This window comes from Accipiter gentilis, chromosome 18 (assembly GCF_929443795.1).
Source record: "Accipiter gentilis chromosome 18, bAccGen1.1, whole genome shotgun sequence".
NCBI lineage: Eukaryota > Metazoa > Chordata > Aves > Accipitriformes > Accipitridae > Astur > Astur gentilis.
In genome coordinates this window covers 869,945-890,776 of record NC_064897.1, presented here as the reverse complement: position 1 = coordinate 890,776, position 20,832 = coordinate 869,945, and the positions used below count along the sequence as shown (strand labels likewise).

The 20,832-nt window shown below is 39.7% G+C and overlaps 1 protein-coding gene across 1 annotated transcript in view; it reads left to right on the top strand.

Annotated features, from left to right (window-relative positions):
• SCUBE1 (signal peptide, CUB domain and EGF like domain containing 1) overlaps positions 1-20,832 on the top strand; it is a 210,512-nt gene that overhangs the window by 104,237 nt on the left and 85,443 nt on the right. The window contains exons 5-7 of the mRNA XM_049822270.1: positions 2,045-2,170; positions 10,146-10,262; positions 13,135-13,224. Coding sequence (XP_049678227.1) covers positions 2,045-2,170; positions 10,146-10,262; positions 13,135-13,224 — 333 coding nt within the window. The remainder of the gene's footprint in view (positions 1-2,044; positions 2,171-10,145; positions 10,263-13,134; positions 13,225-20,832) is intronic.

Here is a 20,832-nt window from a genome sequence, read left to right as displayed (position 1 = left end):
GAATGCAGTTTGTCAAACACATTGTGTCTGAAATCCTTTGTTGGAAGAAGTGGAGAGAAAGAGATTATAAAATGCCTCAAAACCTTCAATAAGGCCATTCCCAGGTTTCTTACATCTGTTCAGCCAAACAAAACACTCATACCTCACTTTGATGTATAGGATAGGATGGGATGGGATTGGACAGGATGGGATGGGATGGGATGGTGTATTGTATGTATTATTTCTTCAATAGCATCTGTTAACCAGGCTGCAGTTTACAGAGAATAATTTATTTTGTGCTTTAGCAAGTTTTTAGACTCATCCAGGCCAACACAGAGGGCAATTTACAAGAGAGAAATTTATCTGTTGTCTATAATGTTGATTTTCATAGGCAGTGACATTTAAGTTCCTGATATTTTGTGTCGGAGAGATGAACAAAAATACCCACTCAGACTGGTGATGTGTGGTTTTCATTGCTCTGCTAATACAAGCCTTTCCGAGCTAAAGTCCAGCAGCGCAAGTAAGTTCTGAAGCCGTTAGCTTCTGTCAGCCTGAGGGAATCGCTGACTGACTTCCTCTAGCATTTCCTTGGAATTTTGTACACAGAGTTTCTTAGTACCTGTCACACGCTAATTTGTGTTCAATGAAAAACTACTCTGTATGCAGAGCAAAACTTCTGCCCAAATTCATCATAAAGCCTTGACACTTGGCTTCAAGTATTTGATAGTGTGGGACCAGCCTCAGCCCAAAGGCAGTGTGTGTAGCTGCCAGAGGTGGCCGGTACATTCGTGTACTTTCTGTAAGAATAAAAAGGGACGACAGTGATCATTCTCCCCCTTGGAAGCAAAGATTTTGCAACAGCTCTGAAGAAACATTTATTTAAAGTACATTGTCACTGCGGGCTTAAGTTGGACATTTTACACCATTTTGAGAAATTAGGCCAGAATAGGTAGGAGTAGCCATGTTCCAAAGTGACAAGTGAGCTGTTGAGTCCCCCCTGTTGTTGCATACACCGGTGTTTTGGGGAATACATGCTGGTTTTTTCACTGTAGTAAGCTGAGTTACACTGTGAATTCTTTGTCAGTGTACTCTGAGAGAATTTGTCTCTCCTTTCCAGGTCAGATATCCAAGGGGTAGTCTGGGAAGGCTTTGTAATGCAAATGGAGCTAGCCTTCGTTCACACAAGGAATGCTAGATGCTGACCCATAAGGACCGAGTTCAAGATTTCTGTGAATATGTGGGATTTGTATTAACTCTGTAATGAAAGCCTCTGAGAGCATAAGGCTCATTCAGTGTCTAAATCAATTACATGATTTAGAAAGCTAAAATTGGCCCTATGATGATTAAGAGAATACTGGTTGATACTGCTCCTTGGCATAAACATTAACAGGAATACCACCCATGACACTTGGGTGTTTCTTGAACAGCTGGTATGTTTTGTTTAATGGAGTCAAAGAGAAGAGTGGTAGTAGGTTTGTTGGCAGTGGGCTGTGCTTATGGTGGATGACACAGATAACTGAGATGTGTAACAAATAGCGAAGAAACAGATCCAAGCAAAAATGCTCAGATATAATCTTTGGTAGATTTTTTGTGTTAGAAAATATAAAGCCCATTAACAGGCAAATAAAAAGGCACCAGACAGTAATAACCATTAAATTTATACAAACTAAAAATAACAGTGAGCTCAGTTATTCAACTCTGATAATCACCTGTGGGACAGACAACTTCCTGGAGTATCCTTTAAATCCATGATATTTTCATGAAAGATTAGAATATGGGTATGGAATGGGGAAATCACAAGTCCTGGCTTTCTACATGCAGCAGAAACACCCTTTATTCTACAGTAGTACTTGTTGTATTTGCCCCAGAGGAGGTTTGTCATTTATTACACTGTTTTGTTGATTGTATACCTCTTTTCAGCTGTGTTCTTTTGCTTTGTGGAACATAGTCCAGATGCAAAATTAAAATTACAATTAAAATTACTGGAGGACTGAATGTGTCTAATTATTTTGTAATTTTATTTCAGTACTAATATTTTACGGTTTTCTTTTTTTTTTGTTTACAGAGGGTATGAACTGTATGAACAAAGATCATGGGTGTGCACACATCTGCCGGGAGACGCCCAAAGGTGGGGTTGCCTGTGAATGTAGGCCTGGCTTTGAACTTGCCAAAAACCAGAAGGACTGCAAATGTAGGTAGATGAAGATTAAATTTCAAATGCCCCAAAATGTCTTATTTTCTTAATTGTTGTTATTTTCCAGAAGCCAAGAAATCAACTTTGTTTTGGCCAAAGGTGATTTCAAATTTTAGTAATGTGGTTTTTGCTGTAGAAGTTGTACTTGGGGATGGATAAGAGGGACTGAATAACAGAATGTTGGCAGTAACTCTCTTAGCAAAATGGTAACACTTTTCTACCTTCCTATGAATTCAGAAAAGTGAGGGATCAGTTTAATCCAGGCTTTGCTTGTAAAGCAAAACAAATAAAGCATAGAGGATTCTGGCTTGCAATATTTTGCCGGTCTACAATGATAGATGTATTGATAGATCTAGTAATGGATTTAATGATAAACCCACTAGAGCTATTGAATTAAGAGTGTTAATTCCTCTTTTTAAAAGGATGGAGATGTTGGCTCTAGTCCTAATTCTACTGCACACAGTCTACTTTTCTTGTTATTGCTTGGAAAACATGCAGCTCTATCATATATACTGTTCTTCAAAGAAAAACCCAGAGTGATGTATTCTTGAAGCTGGGATGCTGAAGATACCGATAGTCATTAGCCCACAAAATTGGGAATTGTTCTGTACAGGTTAAAATATTGACCCTCCCTAACTCAGCACCGTCATCTGAAAGCTTCCAAATTGCATGGGAGTCTTTCTGATGGCTTCAGTGAGTGTTAGAGCTGACTCCAATAGCTTGCTTTCCTACTTGGTAGCTCTGTGAGAGACAAAAAAAAAAGCAGTGCAATAAAATAACAGGAAATGTATTGTGCTTTGCATAAGGATGGTATTTTTGTGATAGCCTTTCTTCCACTTCAACTTTTTTCTTCCTGAGATGTCCACTGTGTAAACATGCTTAGACGATATTCGTTCCCAAAAACAAAGTCGAAAGAATCACCTTTGAATATCATCAAGAAATGCCACAGGATATTGTACAGCCTGATTGCTCCTCAGTATTAAGAGGCTACACAGGGCCAAAGGCAAAAGCACAGAGAAAAATTGCCTTTATGGTAATTTTCATTCTCAATGTTTATTAGAAGTGAACATTGTGTGTTGTTAAATGGAGTGCAACATCAGCTACATTGGTAAAGTGGGAGAGGGTGTTTATGTTGTTTATTATTTGTTTCCACGAATTTGTACATTCCTTGGGAATTACATTATCCTTTTGCATAGTGAGATGGTAACAGGAGGATAAGAGCCTTTTCTAGAACAATAATTCTAAATGCCTCAAGGTTTAGTAGAGTGAAGAACTTGAATTTATTCTGTGCCCTGTGGTGTTCAAAATGTAGTTGGAAGTATAAACTTTTGCTGACAGACCTCTAAGTAGGGACACTGAGTTTTTCAAGGCCACAGAGCTTGCTGCAGAGTACATGACCCCTAAACCCACAACACATTCTGCAAATATGTTCCAGAATTTTATTTAAAATAACTGTACTTCTAGCCCTTCCAAAAGCAAAGAAGTATGAAGCTGTAGCCAGATAGCCTGGGACACTAATGGTGAGATTACAGCAGGCTATTTATAAAGGTCTAGTTCTGAAACCAAATCTTGACTTTTAAGAAAACTTTTTCACAGCTAACCATTTCAGTGGAATTGAATTAAATCTTGAGCTGCAGCTTTCCAAGTACAGAGTACAGCTATGTTGAAGAGCTGAAAAAGAGACACTTGCCCCTTGTCAGCCTGGACTGGGTCTGTAGCCCTGCATACCAGGGACTGGTAGGGTCTAATATATCCCTGTATCCCTCTCAATTATTCTGATTTATCATGGACCTTCCAGGACACTGTGCCTTTCAGGGTTTGTCAGAGCTTGCTTCTGTGGTTTTTTATGTGAACAAGTGACAGAAAACCAGTACCTCACTAAGTGAATTTTTATCAGCCATTTTATCTGCAATCGAATCAGAATACTGGGAGAGGTTTTCAGATGTATTGGCCCAAGTCCACTAGTAATGAAACATGTGTTCCTCAAAGGAAAAAAAAAGACGTTAAAATAAGTTAGAAAGCATAAAAAATTGGAGGGAGGCCCCCTGCTTTTTATGCATGCATTACAAGATGGTCATTACATCCTAATTACATAATGACATATCACCTGATCATATCATCGCATGCTAATAAGGCAGTCACTATTGGTGTCTTGGTTCATTCAGTGTACATGATGGTCAGTGCTCATTAAATAGGCTTTTGTTCAATAGCTTCCTCTCCATAATTCAGTGTCGTGCCTTTCCTGCTGTGCAGTTTTTAAACCCTATTGTGAACATAAAATTTTTAATTTCCTCATGGATTTTCCCGTGATACTCATTACTGTAATATCGAAGTGCTTTGTAGGCATTGGTAATGTTATTTTCAGAACATTCTTGTCAAGTTAAAAAGTATTGGTTTGCCTGTCTTACAAATGGGAAATGAATATAGAGATGTTAATGTCAGAGTCATTTAGTAGTGGTAGGTGATTAACAGGAAACACCCAGAACCCAGCTAAGCATTTATAGCACTTTAGTATGATCAAAGCCAAGCTCCCAATGGCTCCAGCTGTAGTTGCAAATGCCATGGAGAAAGAAATGTAATATTAGTAACTTGTAATAGATGTGATTCAAGTGACTTGCCAAGCCCTAAGTAGGAATTCCATGGCAGGGGCAGATTAGAGTTTTTCAGAGCTCTATTCACTGTCTGAACAAGACCATCCTTTCTTGACAGTCCCTTTCTGATTTACTACTCATTCTGCAGCAAATGAGACAAGATTCTCCAGCTGTTTCCACAGATCTGACTTTCCCCAGCTCCACTGTGCACTGAATAAGACAGGATTGTTTTCTGCATTTGTCATTAAGGATAGTTATCATGATGCAATAATTCTACGTACCAGAAGTCTGGTATTTTGTAGTTTTTGAGTGCTAAAAATACTGTCTAGTACGTTTACAATAAAATACCATCCCACTTATGCCAAGTGGCAGCTTTTCAGCCCCTGCTGACAGTGTTCTCATGCACCTATTTGCTGTCAGTACAAATACCTCCAGAATGTTAAAAATGTAAGGCCATACTAGAATAAATAATGCAAGCAATGTTGCATGCACAGCTTTATCACATAGAAAGAGATGCTCATATATTTATATAAATTATATATTGAATGGCCAATTTAGTTAAAAAAGTGCAATTTTTAATTTATCTGGAATTACAATGTGCTGGTTCGAATGGTCGCAGAAAGCCATGCTACAAAAACAAAAGTTCTGGCTGATTGCAAATTCTGTGGCATCTGAGCCATAGTATGTTTCAATCCACATGCAGAGAAGATCAGGACATCGTTGTCTTAGGGGATTTTGGGGGTTAGTGGGTACTATGTGCTAGGTTTAATAATTGTCCATATGTTTTCAAATACTCCTTGTCATGGCCATGTCAGATGGAAGAGACCAGAAAAAGGATTATATGAAAGTTCAGAGAAGCACTGAAAACAGAATTTAGCCTGTAGAGTGAGGCTGAATTCTGGTATTTTCTCTCTTCTGGGGGTTTTAGCATGAAACATCAATATCATTATTTAGTGGAATAAGTACATTAAAATACCTTTTGTTCTTTAAGATGTCATTCCTCTTCCAGACAGTTGTTTCTTGTCTTTCATCATCAAGATGTCATTTCAAGACTAGCCCATCTCTTTCTATGGATGTAAGCACTGGCCCACGTGCAAAGCTGTGTCTCAGGACTGCTTAGCTCAGCCCAGCCAAACTGAACAGATGCTGCTGCTTACAGCACAGGCAGGTGGACAGTCAGGGAGGCGATGCCACGCTGCCAGCTTGCAGGCCCTGAAACGTGGCTGGCCAGTTCAAGAGCCTGAGCATTATAGTCAGCAAAAAAAATCAGTCTTGTTTGAAGGCTGTTTGAAGAATCAGTGTCAGGGCTTCGGCTCAGGATGCCCCATAGCTCTTCATTCACAGTAGAAATGGTGTTGGGAGAATAGACTGGTAACTTGGCCGCCAGCATGAGACACCTCACATAGATGGTGTGCACCTTTGTAGGGCTCGCGTGCTGTTCCTGCTCATGTTTGTAGCCAACACGAGCAAAGCCTTCCCTATGGGATGCTGGTTTTAGCCAGTTGTACAGGGTGTTTCTAAGGGAAATCAGGGGTATCACTAAGAGAAAGAGCACAGCATCTTGATTGCACTTACAACATACAGGAATGCTGAAGCAGTGCCAAAAGCAATGGTGTTACTCTGGTTTTAAATCTGCTGCGTGGGGATAAGTATATCTGAGTTGTAACAGATATGTGTATATTCTCCTTCGGTAAAAAAAAAAAAAAAAAGAAAAAAGAAAAATGACTTACTATTTTCCATCCCTTTTATTGTAACATGATTCATAATATTTGAAGGTGATCTGTGTCTATCAGAAGTTACCATTTTGCCTCTTTTTGTTTGCCTTTTTAACGTCGCAGACTCTGAATGATCACACAGTCTTTTGCATAGCTGTAGAGTCCAAATTTATCAGAAATAATTTTTAAAAGAACACTTTGAGATTTCTCATTAATTTTGCTTTAATGCTTTCTGACAAAAATGGAGTAGATCTGGATGTCCCTTTGCTTTTAAATAGTTTTGGTTTTCTTCCTCTAAGCAAGAGAAACTTCTCAGTTTGTCATTGCCACAGAATTAAGGCTGGAAGAAAATTGAAATGACATGTTTTACAACGGGGTTTTGTACCAATTTTACCTGCAGAGCTGTCAGGCGTCAGAATTTTGGCTCAAGTTGCTTTAAATAAATAAATAAATAAATTGTAGTCTAGACAGAAATTCAAATCCTTCAAAAATGTGATTTACTAATATTTGTAAGAGACAGGAAAATGAACTGACCTATGCCTGTGTTCATTGACTGGGTAGAATAGGAACCGGTAACTTCAGTATACAGGGAAACTATAAAAGAAGTGTGTGATTCTGCAGGATTTAGTATAAACCCCATCAGTCTAGTGCGATTTTTCATAGACAAATATAGTGAGGAAAAGTCCCTCATATTACGTGGATCAGGGAAAACATGTTAAGATATTTTCATCTCTGCCAGCAGAGGTTTCATCAAGGAATGCCAAAAATAACCACTGCAGTCAAGTTGTTCAAAATATACACGTTGTTGCTGATTGCACTTTAAAATCCTCAATAAAAGTACTGTTGGCTAGAAATGTATTTAAACATCTGGCATAAACAACACGTTTAAGTTAATTTCTGATGGCACTGCAGTCCAGCAGGGATAGAAGCATTGAATGAACCTCCATGTAGTCCGAGAGGCTTACGGGGTCAAGAAGAAGGGGAGGATAGGTAGATAGAAATTACCTTATCCTGGATTAGCTCTGCCAGTGTGAGCCCAATACTGTGGATATCGCAGGCAGCTGCCTTCTGTATCACTTACTGCCCCTGCTTGGTCACACCCCAGACGCAGCCAGCCAGAAGAGAGCTCACGTTGGCAGTCGGGCTGCAGCCAGCAGATTGAAACAACCTCTAGCTCTCAGCTAGGCTGCAAACCAGTATTTCATCTACCTCCAGATTAACCAGAAAGTTACTGCTGCACACATAATGTGGCAGAGAGAGCGAGCCGCAAGAAAATATTAACCCCCAAAGACTGGAAATCAAAGAATGGGCAAAAAGAGGAGAGGTGAATAATTGTGCTGAGCAGGGGAATGATTTTTTCAGCATGACTGCATGGAAAAGCTGGGAGGTTTAAGAATAGAGAATTGATGTAAAATTTTAATTTGTTTTGCATCAAGAATAAAAACTAAAATGTTATTGTGTATTGAAGGAAACAAAATGCTGCTTCCACTTGATGCAAAGCAGAATGGTTTGCTTCGTGTATTTTTTCACAAGAAGAAGTTAATAGCTATGTTCTAAAACTGGAGAAGGAGAAAGAATGCCTGAGGGTGGTTGTTGCTTAGGGGGCTTTTTTAATGTAATTCCTTGGAATTTGGGGATTCTTATGACTCTTGGTATGTGAGTTCAATTCCCTCCTCTGTCTGGTGGGACTGAACCCACAATTCGCATTTTCCAGCCTACCGCCCGAACTGTCAAGCTTCAATAAGGGAATGTGGATCAGGCTGCTCTCCATCTTTCTCACTGACATACTTTCCAGTTGGATAAAACAGCAATATTCCTGGGAGGAGAGGTGGGAATCCAGGCGGGCCCTCTTCCTGGGGATGGTTCTTACCACTAGGACATGAGTCTGTTCCCTCACTATCTCTGAACAACGTAGGGATTTTATTTAGAGTGTACAATGTGAAGGACCAAGGATGCTTGCACCTGTAGTGGCCTCTGGTCTGTACTCGCTTGGGAGATGGACAATTCCTGTTGTGATCTTTGCCAGACTTCAGGGACCGTGGATGTAAACTTGTGGTTCCCACACTGACAGGAGGTTTTAATGGGAATTCCGTTAGGTATGCTGTGGTGGGTCTCCCTCAGTTGATTTTCTTAGAATTGTTCTATTTTAAGCAAAATACCTAAGTGATTTCTGAGAGTGGCATGACTATTCAGCACTGGGACACTCACGCCAGAGGTGGGAAATTTCACTTAGAGTCACTGTGACTGAAAATTCCAGTCTACTCCATTTTAAGAAGCTAGCGCTAAAGCAGAGTCACTGAGGTCAGTGGGAAATTGTATGAGTTTAGCCCTATTGGATTAGATAGAACCTCAGTTTAGATTAGATACATGATTTTAAAGTCCTGCTAACCATTATCTGGGTTTTACTGCATATTGCAGTTTGCTACTCTGGCTCTTTTATAAACTCTTTTATCTAGATGGAAAATTCTGCTGAGACCAATGTGAGGAAGTTCCTTCTGATTAGTAGGAGGCAGTATTTAAATTACTGTAGTCAGTATTTAAATTACTGTAACATTTCAAAACATTGAAGTGATCTGAAATGATGAGTATGATATAAATGAATAATGGTATATTGGATTTCCCCTGTAGCTGCCAGTATGTATATACCAATAAAGAACCTAGTCCAAATTAACTGTATATAAAGACAGTAAATTGAATTCTGAATTCAGTCAGATCAGAATTGTGTTATTCAGCATCAAGCTATGCAACTGCAAAGGTTTAAATGGAACAGGGGCAAACGAGAGGCGTTGTTAATGGTGCTAGCCCGCTTAGTATTTAAAAACTGGTTTGTCTTAATAGTCAGAAATTAAATCCATCATGTAACAAAGGAAATTGAATCTGACCTATTAATTCGTGTAAACTTCAAAACGACCTCTCATGAAAAATGTTTGCTTTAATGTATTTTCAGTATTTTTTCACTGGAGGACATTTTAATTGCTAAAAGCCATTTTGCACTGTATGCTTGGAAGTGAAAGTGACATCTCCAATGTTTCCTTTCTTGTTGAGGCCAGTGCACTGCGGGGCCATAACAGCTGTGTATTTTTTGTTTCAGAGAAGAAAGAAAAAAAACCCCAAGTTTCCTGTTTTATTTTTAAACATCTTCTACTCTAGGAGAACCAGTACTTGAAATAATAAATTTCAAGACTTATATGGTTCTATTCTTGCTGTTTGGTCTGCTTCCTCCACTTAGAAAATGAAGGGGAAGGAAAAGAGAAATGCTGTCTATAGACTTGAAAATACGCGTCTGTATTAGTAGTCTGCTCATTTCTTCATGCCATGTACATCACAGATACGAAACATGTAGCTTTTAGGCAGAGATAGAACCACTCATACTAAAATGATGAATGCAAATAGGCTGGGGAAAAAGTAGCACATGCTGCTTTTTTTTTTTTTTTTTTTAGTTCACTGCACGGATTAAGAGTAGGGTGTGAGACAGGAGCGTGGCTAAGATAAGGGGGGCACAGAAAGAATAAGAAATGCAAAGAACTGCAAATACAAATGTGATGTTGCCTTATGTCTTGGTTTGTTACTGCTCTTCCGTATTCTGAAAGGCCCTCAAGACTAATTGGTTTCATTGTCATTTTATTTATATATACATATATACACATTCATTTGGGGCTTAACTAGTAACCTGTAACTATGGGAATGGAGGCTGCCAACACACCTGTGATGACACAGATACTGGTCCTGTGTGTGGTTGTCATCAGAAGTATGCCCTACATTCGGATGGCCGAACCTGCATTGGTAAGTACTTCTCTGCAGTGCATTTTATTTCGTATTCTTCATAGAATATATATGTGCACATATGTATGTGTGTGTGTGTGTGTGCACGCGTGTGTGTTTGTATCTCACAGGCGTTTAGCACCGTTGCTGAGAGAAGTGTATAACAGCAGTTCCTGGCCATAGTAGCTAAAGTCACACTATACAGAGGGAGAAGCGTTTGTGTGTGTTTTGTCAAAATGTTTGTTAATGAAGTATGCATTTGTTACTCCTCTGCAACTTTTATTTCTTTTCATAACCCTAATAATTTTTGAAGTAAAAAGGTGTAGAACTTTCATAATTATGAATGAAAGTTCAGCTTTTCCATTCACTTTCAGGAGTCAAGACTTCCTTGCATGAGCAAGGTGAGGAAAATGATCCTCTTTTCTAAGCTGTTATGGGGGAAAATTAATCATCTTGTTGTGCTTTCTTCCCTGTTGTATGTTTTATGATTCTAAAAATTAACAGCAGTTGTAGTGAATAGACTTCCACTCAGGTTATCAGTAGGAAAAAGCCGTTCAAGAGGTGGAACATCTCGGGGGATGCTATGCAAACTTTTCCGGTTATGAAATATATTATTTGCTTAACACCATTTCTTTCCACCCTGCTTTTCTTTTTTTTTTTTTTTTTTTTAATACAAAATGATATTTTTGCATACTGCAGGTTAAGATTTGGAAATTCTTACTCACAGCTCAGAACCTAAAATCCATAATGGTTTTCATTAGCATTGTGGTCATCTTGACTTTTTTGTTTGTTTAATTTCAAATTCTTACAAATTCCTAGTAATTTCCTGAGGTTCATAAAGAATGGACACACATTGATCATCTTTTCTCTCCTTTATCAATACTGCAAGACAGAGTGCTTGAAACCCATGGAAATCTGTCAGTTATCTTTAGTGATCCCTTGGTCAGATCCACGGCATAAAACTCCGTGGCTGCCCAGAGCCTCACTCGCTTCTGGTGGGTTTGATTGCACAAATTGTGTGGTGGGGTTATGCTGGCAGAGGTAGAGCTGAACAAGGTTCAGTGCTGGACTCTGCCTCGCTGTATACACAAGCTATGTCTCAGCTTACGGGATCTCTCAGCTAGTACTTTTGATTAACACAGAGGGCTCCGTCGTACAGTCCCTCTGTTTAAATAACCCTCCCTAAAGCCTGTGGTGGTTCCAGATGCAGAGAATTTGCAAGAGCGAGGGCCTTGAGAGCAGGTTTTATTGAATGGATAATTGATCTTCTATTTATTAGCGTTCATTAATATCCTTGGATTGATGTTTTATTTTGTCCAGCGTGTAAAAATTATTTTAAAAGCTGTGTACACTGCACCTGTTTTTACTTTTTTTTTCTGTTTGTGTAATGTAATACATACAACTCCATGTTACATTCCTTGGTCTTGTGATGTAAGTGCCTGTGCTGATTTTCTTCCCTCTTGAGTAGTTCTTTCTCTTAGAATACTTCTAAATTTTTTTATTTATTTTTTAAATTTTTATTCCTGCTTTCTGGTGATGGTTCCTGATTGCCTGTCTTGTCTGATAACTGACGTTCATTAATTATTTACAGAGAAAAAACCCCAAAAAACCTCAAACAAAAGCCTCTATTGCAGCCTGATCCCATCTAGAACTTGTTAAAAACAAAACAAAACAACTTCTTGTTACCACTCAACCATGTAGTGTTGCCACAAACAAAACCTGCCAGCCTCCTCCTCCTCCTTACTTCAGTGATTCCAGTGTTTGCTGTCTTCAGTGGTGTATATATTCCAGGCATCACTGCAAGAATGCAAACTTCTGCAATGCCATATAAATACTTGTTGACCCTTTGTCTAACATATTTTGTCTTTGTTTGCTTGACTTATCCTTTTATTTTTTTATGTTTGCTGCATGTGAAAGTCCCCACTTGCATTTTGGTTTTTTTCCTAATAAGCATTTCCCTCTCCGTATAAATCATTTTATTTACTCAGCTGCTGCTTCTCCATTGCTCTCCAGTATCAGAAATCTTTATTTTTATTTCACTTACTGATCATCTCTTCCCACACTTGTGACTGTTTCTGTGTATTCCTAATGAAGCATAACCTAACTAAAGTCCTCATTATGCTGTATGAAACTCTTACATGTAGGATATCAGAGACTACCTTGTAAAATGACCTTTGCTGACATCATCTCTCTTACTGCATGCTTATAAAATTACTAAACCCTGTTCTTGCAACATCTTTCCTAGCATTGAATGTTTAGCTAGTAGTGTTTCATAGACAAGCAGGCAACCAGCACTGCCCAAATTGATCTTTTTTTGTTTGGTTGGTTTGTTGTTTGTTTATTTTTGTTGTTGTTTTTGTTTAATTTGCATGCTGTTGTTTGATTTCTTCTCACGACATGTCAATGTGTACGAGACTATGGTGCATCCGTGCCCATCCATCACCGGACTCTTCTAGCTCTTTCTGTCTGTCTCGGTCTTCCGCCTGCCATCTTCAGATCCTGGTGCCACCGTTAGCCTGAATCACTTTACAGTTTGTCTTTGTAGTTTGTTTAACTAGCATCCCTGAATTTTAATTTTTATCTTTAACACCTCTCTGGGGCACTCATGTTAGCCGTCTTGTTCTCCAGTAGGAATCTAGCTTCCTGTATGTCGTTTAATTACTTCATGGTTGACCATTCTTCCTCCTCCCCCTCTTTCTTCCTCCTTTACCTAAACACCCTTTAATTTTATCCTGGGGTCTCAAAGGGAATTAACTCTCTAACGGGGATTTAGTGCTTTCATGCCTTGCTTCTTGGCTTTGGCTGTGCCATGCCAAGAAACTGTCTTAGGCAGTGGAAAATTGGGCTTGTGATTAACCAACTGCTCCATGTTTGTCCCTTACTTGTGTTTTAGAGAAGGATGAGGCTGCAATTGAGAGTTCTGAGTACAATGCCACGTCAGTAGCTGATGTGGACAAGCGGGTGAAACGGCGGCTACTTATGGGTAACACTTTTCTTCCACTTCCTTTGTTGTGCTCTCACTTTTGTCTGTATGTGTGTGGGGGGGAGGTTCTCTTTTGGTCTCATTTGGTCCCTTTGGTTTTGTTTTGGTTTGTTTTTTTTTAACCTGGCTTCATCTGTGTGGAAAGGTCACCAATTTTGTTAAGTTCTCATCTGTTGTACGACTTCATTTCCTGTTTTTAAACTTTTTTTTCCTAATGCTGCAGCTTTAATATTCAATTTCTTCTGCATAGAAAGAAGCTTTTGCCATTAACCTTACTTACCTTATGCAGGCTATTTCCTACATGTGATTCGTATGTGTTTGCGTGTATGTGTTGCTGTAGGATTCCTGAAAAATCTCATGTTGCAGACCTGCCTATTGACTATTAAGTGGATAACGATGATATAAAACAATGTTGTGTCACATATGTGGTGTTAAATGAACAACTGTATTTGCCTACTTAAAATCTGCAATACTTTTGATTGAAATGTAGACATTATGACTGGAAATTCATTTATTTCCATTATGCAGCTATGTTAGTAGCCACTGAAAGATCTTTCCCTAGTGACTAGTGAGTTTCCATATGTTCTTCTTTGAAGACTGAACCATGGCTTGTTTCTTTGTGTTGTTGGAGCCTGAGAGTGGAAGGGATGAGGAAGTGCATTGAACAATGAAGATAGTTCTGTAGCCTTTGCTCTCAGTTAACCCATTGTGCACCCTTGTGCTTGTCTTCTTCATGTTACATTTATGGCCATTAGTGAGAATGACCTCTCAGGAATAGAAAGGGTAGAGTGGCTGGACCTCTGCCAGACTCTTTTCATGTGACAAAGAGCGCAGGGCAGCACAGACTGCTGAATGATGCCGGCAGTTTGGAGGGGTTCAGGTGGTTTATTACTCTGTGTTTTCCATTCTGATGCCCTACTCGCCACTTATAATTCTTTCCACTAGGTTTTAAACATAGTGAGCATTGGTGAGATGTACCCAATGAACCATTTATAAGACAGGGATTCTTCACCCATAGAAGAGATTCTGACAGGACAAGATTCTGTTCTCTTCCCTCCTGGTCATTATTTCATTTCTTAAATCTGTTGAGTCCATTGCAGACTCTGTCCAGCTAGCCCTTGGCAAGCTCAGCTCTGGCCGTGAGCATCCACACCTATCTGGAAGGACTGCCTCTAGGAGACCAGAAGCCTCACTTTGAATATTTAGTTGACTGCTGGGCTAATAGTTGGAGTGGGTGACAATATTTATAAAGTTTTCACATCACTTGTGTCTTGTCACCCATGACAAACCATCCGCTTAAACATAGGCCAGCATGCAACCACTGTGTAGGAAATGGCATGGTGTTACAACTCTGAAATGGTATTAGATGATAATATTGAGGTAAAATATTTTCCCTCGTGTGAAAACCTGGGCATATGTTCCTTTATTTTGAGATTATCTAGGATTGTTAATTTGTAATTAGTTTGCAGACCTATCAAGTGACCCATATCAATTTATTGTTTAATGATGCACTGTTTTAATTAATTAAACATGGCTAACATTCTAATTATTAATTAATTAATTATTTAAATGCGGCTAACAAAAGCCATGAGGCAGCTCATCTTGCTTTCTTAAGGTGCTATTCACACTTCTGGCTGTAATTTCAGTAAGACCCATAGTCTCTCAGGAATTCAGGAAAAAAGTGTGCAAATGGCCTCTAGACCACTGGAAAACCCAGTCCTCTAGGTCTAAATGGTGAGTTTGCCCAGCCACTAACAGTATGTACAATATGGTTTAGAGGGACTGGGCAACATAGTGCATTGCGTTGCTGCCTCACCCACTGATAAAATTATCCAACCTGAAAATAAGCTCACACTGCTTACAAGAGTCCAGGCAAATAGAATTACTAAGTTACGATTAGCAACAAGCTTCTTAGTTACGCCAGGTCTGCAAGTTCCAAGCTGAACATAGACTCCAGAAATAGGTTTAGGGAGGTAGTTAAAAATCCGGTTTGCAAACTACATTGTTTAACTCTTCAGTACCTCCCGTATTAGCAGCTATCAGCCAAGAGCTGAGAGTTTATGAACATGCTGTGTTTGAACAACTGATTCCTTAGAAAAACATTAACTAGAGCTGAAAAGAAATTTAATTAGTAAGTGAGATCTGAGTGGGTGGCTTATAACTTAGGGACTTTTCTACTTGTTTATTTCTACTGATGTCTGATGCTCAGAAAATCCACCGTTTATTTTTTTAATGGAGTCTTACTACATCTCGAAAGTGTAGTGACATTTCCATGAAATTCCATGTATCTTCAGATGCTTTCTAAACAGCTGGTTTAGAAAGTACTGGAAGGCTCCTCAGGAAACTTTGTCACCACCTTTTGTAAATGGACTGTGATTTTTGACCCTCCTGCAGGCACTCTTGGGAGAATAGGAAAAGTAGATGACTTTATGTAATTTTAGCAATCTGATGAAAGATGCTTTCAATTGCAGGCCCTGAGACAATAATTTCTAGTCCCCTGTCATTTGCTGCATACTATTAAAATGACTATGATCTGTATAACCCTTAATATCAGCCAAGGCTAAGAATAAACTTACATGAGATTACTTTAGGAGAACAGGACTGCTGTCAGACATGACTGCCTATGCCACTTATTTTGCCACAGCAACACTGGCCACCTCTGTGGCTCAGAGTGACTCGTACAGGGGCCTGTGTTCTAGTCACGGTGTGGTCCTGTGACTTATGGCTAAATCTTAAACAGAGAAAAGCAGAAAAATACACTTCCTTCCTTGCTGTTAGATGCATTTTTATCTAGATCTTGTGGGGCAGACAAGAAATTGGTTTTCTCTGATGATCTACAAGAAACCTTCCTTTAGAGCCATCCAATGATTCCTGGGAATTTTTACACAACTTTTTTCATAATGTTTGGAAAGGCCCCGAGAGCTTCCAGCTGTCCTTTATCTCACCTGTTCAGACAAAACCACTTGGGTTCAGAGTAAAGAGCACTCTCATTAAAGAGAAGGCACTGAATGACTTTTCTCTGATGGGTGAATGTTGCACTGCATTGCTGTTCATACAGATCAGTTACATTTTCTTCACTTCCCCCTGGGCCATTGCCATTGTAGAGTGGAAAGGAGTGCAGCCTTAATTGTACTGCAGGTGGGCTTCTGGTGAGGTTCTGCAATCTGCCAGAGTTCTGTGGTGGCTGCTATAAACTGGATGTCGAGCCATGTACGTTCTGTAGATTAGGAAGGACAGTGCACACATCCAAGCATTTAAAAACAGAGCATTACCATTATCTGCAAGGTATGTTTACATCCACCTTGTTGCAGAACACCTTGCACTTACTATAAATCTAGGGCACAACCAGTGTTTTCAGGTCTTCTTAAACATCTGGTGTAGTTTATCTTGCAGTTAGTTGAGCACTGCCTTCAGCTCTTAAAATTATGTTCAAATCTCTGTTTTGTATAGTACAACACAATTTTTTTCTGAAAATATTTTCAGTGTATTTCTTAGGAGCAGTCACAGAGACCTCCCCAGTTTCCTTTACCTTCTTTTCCTTGAGAACCTATTTGCCAGGACTACTTTTCCCGTCATAGCATGATACTGCCCTACCTGATTAGAGGAGTGTGCTAATGCATTTCACATATCATTCAGTCTAAATCCAGCATCAGTTTGAAACACAGTATATCATGCCCTGCCTACCTGGATGAAAACCATTCTAGTGTGGGTACACAACTTTAGAAGTACCAAATTTCTACTCAATCCTACTAATACACATATCTTCAAAATGTTTCGTCCAGTGCCACATCTTCAGCAATGGAAGTTGCTTTTATTCATGTACTTAGTTTCCAAATCTCTTTTTGCTATTGCAGCCCTGGATAGAATTCATAAGTTCAGTGGCCCTGCAGTCTACAACTGTAAAGATAAGTCATCCAGCAGTCTAGCACTTTATCATTATATATATTGTAAATTATCAAGTCTCACTGGCTTAGCATTACTCTCCTCTTGGGCACTGTCTTTTGCTTGAAAAGGCTACAGGGGTTTTATAGAGCAATTGTCTGTTGATATCCTGAAGCTTTCTTTTACATGGAACTTGATACTGTGGACACAAAAAAGATTTTATAGCGTCAGTTATGCCATTGGGCTGCCTCATTACAAATAAGTCAACTCCTTACAAAGATGTGACAGGCAGCTGAAAACATTGTCTTTGAGGAACCAGAACTGCAGAACTGTCTGGTCTTAAAACTCAAGAAGTCCTCATCTCCTAATTAAAGGTAATGCTTTGCTCTTTGGCTACTCTTTACATCAACTCTTAGAACCAAGAAATTTTATGATATATTTTTCATATTGTCTTTAAAAATGCAGTCACTTGGTACATTGTCATCATCACAGGCCTTACTAGAGTGCATGAATTCTTCAGATGCTTTAGTGACACAACCATGATGTACTATCCAGAGCGTTTCTTTGATCTTACCCTCTCTCTGATCAGCACTTTTTGAAGAGGTGGACCTGACCCATTCTCACCCTCTTCCATTTCCCTCCCTGTACTCTTTAGCAGTCAATGTATCAGGTTCATTTGGGCTTGAAGCCAAATGACTTCAGAACAACTGCAAAGGCTAGGTTTCTCTCCCTCACCTTCAATCTACCTTTTCCATTCTTTCCAGAGATCACTGTTGTAAAAACTCACTTTGGCAATAAAATGTTCTTCTGGCCCTAGAAGATGTAAGGTTGGTTCCTTCTTGTCTCAAGAAGAGAGTTTTACAAACTTCTTTTCAGTAGAGCAACACAATAGGACATTGAGCCCATCTTGAAGTTAAGGAAGCGCAGTCATTTCCCTTGCATGTTTAAGGCCAGGATAATGGTGCAAATGGCAGTAATACCATCGCTATAAGTGTCTTCAGAAACCCAAACTCTACACTGAAATTCACTCCTTCACAAGACATGTTCAACTCGTGTGTCAGGACAGCTTAAGGTTTTGCCATTGCACACTGACTTCTTGGGTCATCAAAAAGGCTGTTTCCAGCCCACCTCAGATACAGGAATGTAATTCTCTTCCCTTCCCTTGAAGGTGGCTCCCAAGATCCCTACAAATTATTTTACCCTCAGTTGAAGTGCTTGTATAAACTGTAAAGTGCATTGGAACTGTCCTGGACTTTGCTACTGCTAAAGGTTACCTCTGTCTAGATTGTTTCTGTAGTGTAGGAAGCACTTCAAGTCATTTGGAGAATCACACCACCAAGGACCAGCTTTGCCAGGCTGGGACATGTTGTATGTGTACCTGTATTACATGCCACCCCTGATTTCTTAAGAGTGGCTTACAGGCAGGGCTTTGGTCTATCTATATTCATGGCATATAATCAGCAATTAAGGTAGTGTTTTCACTAGTTCTGTATTTTCCCTTGTTGTGGCAAGAATGGTTTGATTTCTGCAGATGGCTCCTTTTCCATTTTTAGTAGCCTTTCAGCCATTTATAATGAGCACCCAGCTACCTGCCTGGAGAGCCGAGTATGCAGTCCCCTAAGACCATTTCCTCTCTGCAGCAAACACGAGAGATGTGAGCTGTGGAAATTTCAATTTGGGCATTTCTGCCACGGATTACCTTATGACAGAGAACATTACTGGATGTTATATGGGACAGAATAATCTTTTCTTTTTTGCCTTAATGAGGGCTTGCTTTGGAAAGTGTACTTCCACTATCAGTCCAACACCAAGGATCTCAAACATTGTGGCAGATAGCCAGAGCCATTTCAGACTAGTAGATCACAGGTGCAGGTCCTGCTTTCGCCACTGTCATGATGTGCCAGCACTCCTTTCTCTGTGCTCGTCAGCTCCTTCATTCAGTCTTGTGCCTCCTGAAGGTACCTAGAAACATCAGCCAGGGTAACTGTTTATCCTGTCCTGGCCAAAGCTGTTGTGATTTCAGGGGATTTTTAGCCCAGTACCTACAATGGTTTTTAATGAGCTGCTCACATCATACTAAAAAAAAAAAACAATTTGAGCTTTGGTCGTGACTTACTGCATTTGCAGCAAAGGCAAACATTTTAGCATCTTTTACATCAACTAGTCAGAGAGATTTACAGCTTTAGAGCTGATCCTTCTTATGTTAGGTTTACCCATTTGAACCTGAAGTGGTACCTGACTTTACATACCTTGAGACATCAGCCATATGGTATTTTTTCCTAAACCACAATTATCTAGTCTACCCTGTTCACCCTGGACATCAAGCATACTTTGACTTTTATTTGTCTGGGAACAGATTTTTTAGGAGCACCCCTCACCCGATTGCCTCAGTGGCAGGAAGTTACCTCGTTATACCTATTTCCACTCCAGATTATTGCTGCAGGTAACAGATTGTGTCAGGCCTGATTGTTAATGAGCAGAGGTAGAGCCATCAGATGTGAGCTGAACGTACTCCCCGGGCGTTCAAGGGAGAAAGCCCACCTGAAGCACCATCCTTGCTTCTGCAGTTGCCCCTCACAGGGGCTTCCAGGCATTATGCAGCTCTTAGCAGAGCAGTTCTCTACTTTACCTGTTTCTGATGAATCAAGATCCTCCTTCAGGTAGGTTGCATAAAATAGGGACTACAGAGGGAACACACTCAATGTGTGAACTTCATATTGATAATCATTGGAGGAGGAAGCAAGCTCACTTACTTGAGATGCGTTGTCCATATGCACCTTCATATGGTCAGCTACACTCCTCCCCTTCATTCTCCTAGTCCACCTGGAAATTCTTGGGATTCCAGAGCTGAGAACTGATGGTACAGGACTGTGTGGTCTTAAGGCTAAAAAATCTCAGGTCTTAACTTGCAGGGATCTATGCAATGTATGAATATGCATGTGAATAACATAAAACCGCTTTAACTTCTCTAGTATGCAGTCTACTTTTTGCTTCTTCCTCTCGCTGTGACACATTGCAAATTTGAGGATTATAGTCTTTTCTATGGAAGACTGTAAGCTTGGTAGAGCAGCAGGGGTTGTTATAGCTTATGTTTTTTGGAATCATAGAGTAACTGCTCTTGTGGACTTTTCTAGTCCATTGTGCCTACCTGACCCAAGCTGTTGCCTCCAGTCTGGTGTTCTGTTTGTTACAAATTTCAGGACTTAAACTCTTTGAATCACTGTTTTCAGGAGAGACATACAGCTCTTTCTTGATTACAGGAAAATAGAATTGACAAAGTTAACTAGAATTACCAGAGTCTCATAATTAAAGTGATTTTTTCCTGCCATGTGTAAAATGACATTGTATCAATATGGAGACCTTCCTCGGACATTCTTTCAGACATCCAAAGTTCTCTCGTCTGGTCATTCACTGTGAATAACTTCTCCAAAGTCAAACCTCTGTCTTGAATTACTGTATAACGCGCGATGATTGTGTAGTTCATCTGGAAATCCACCATTTTCCGGGTTTCAGGACTCTGTGATGGAGCCATATTTAGCTCCTTTGCAGCTCAGGAAGGAGCTGTAGAAAGGTAGAACTTACTGAAGCCATGCATTCTTTACCTAAAAAATCCTTTCATCTAATGAGAGTTTTCTGGCAAAAGCCTTTTCTTTTTTATCAAAAGTAAGTTTTGTGGGAAGACTCTGGTTTTCACAGTGCTTTTGTGTGGAATGATCTTCAAAAATA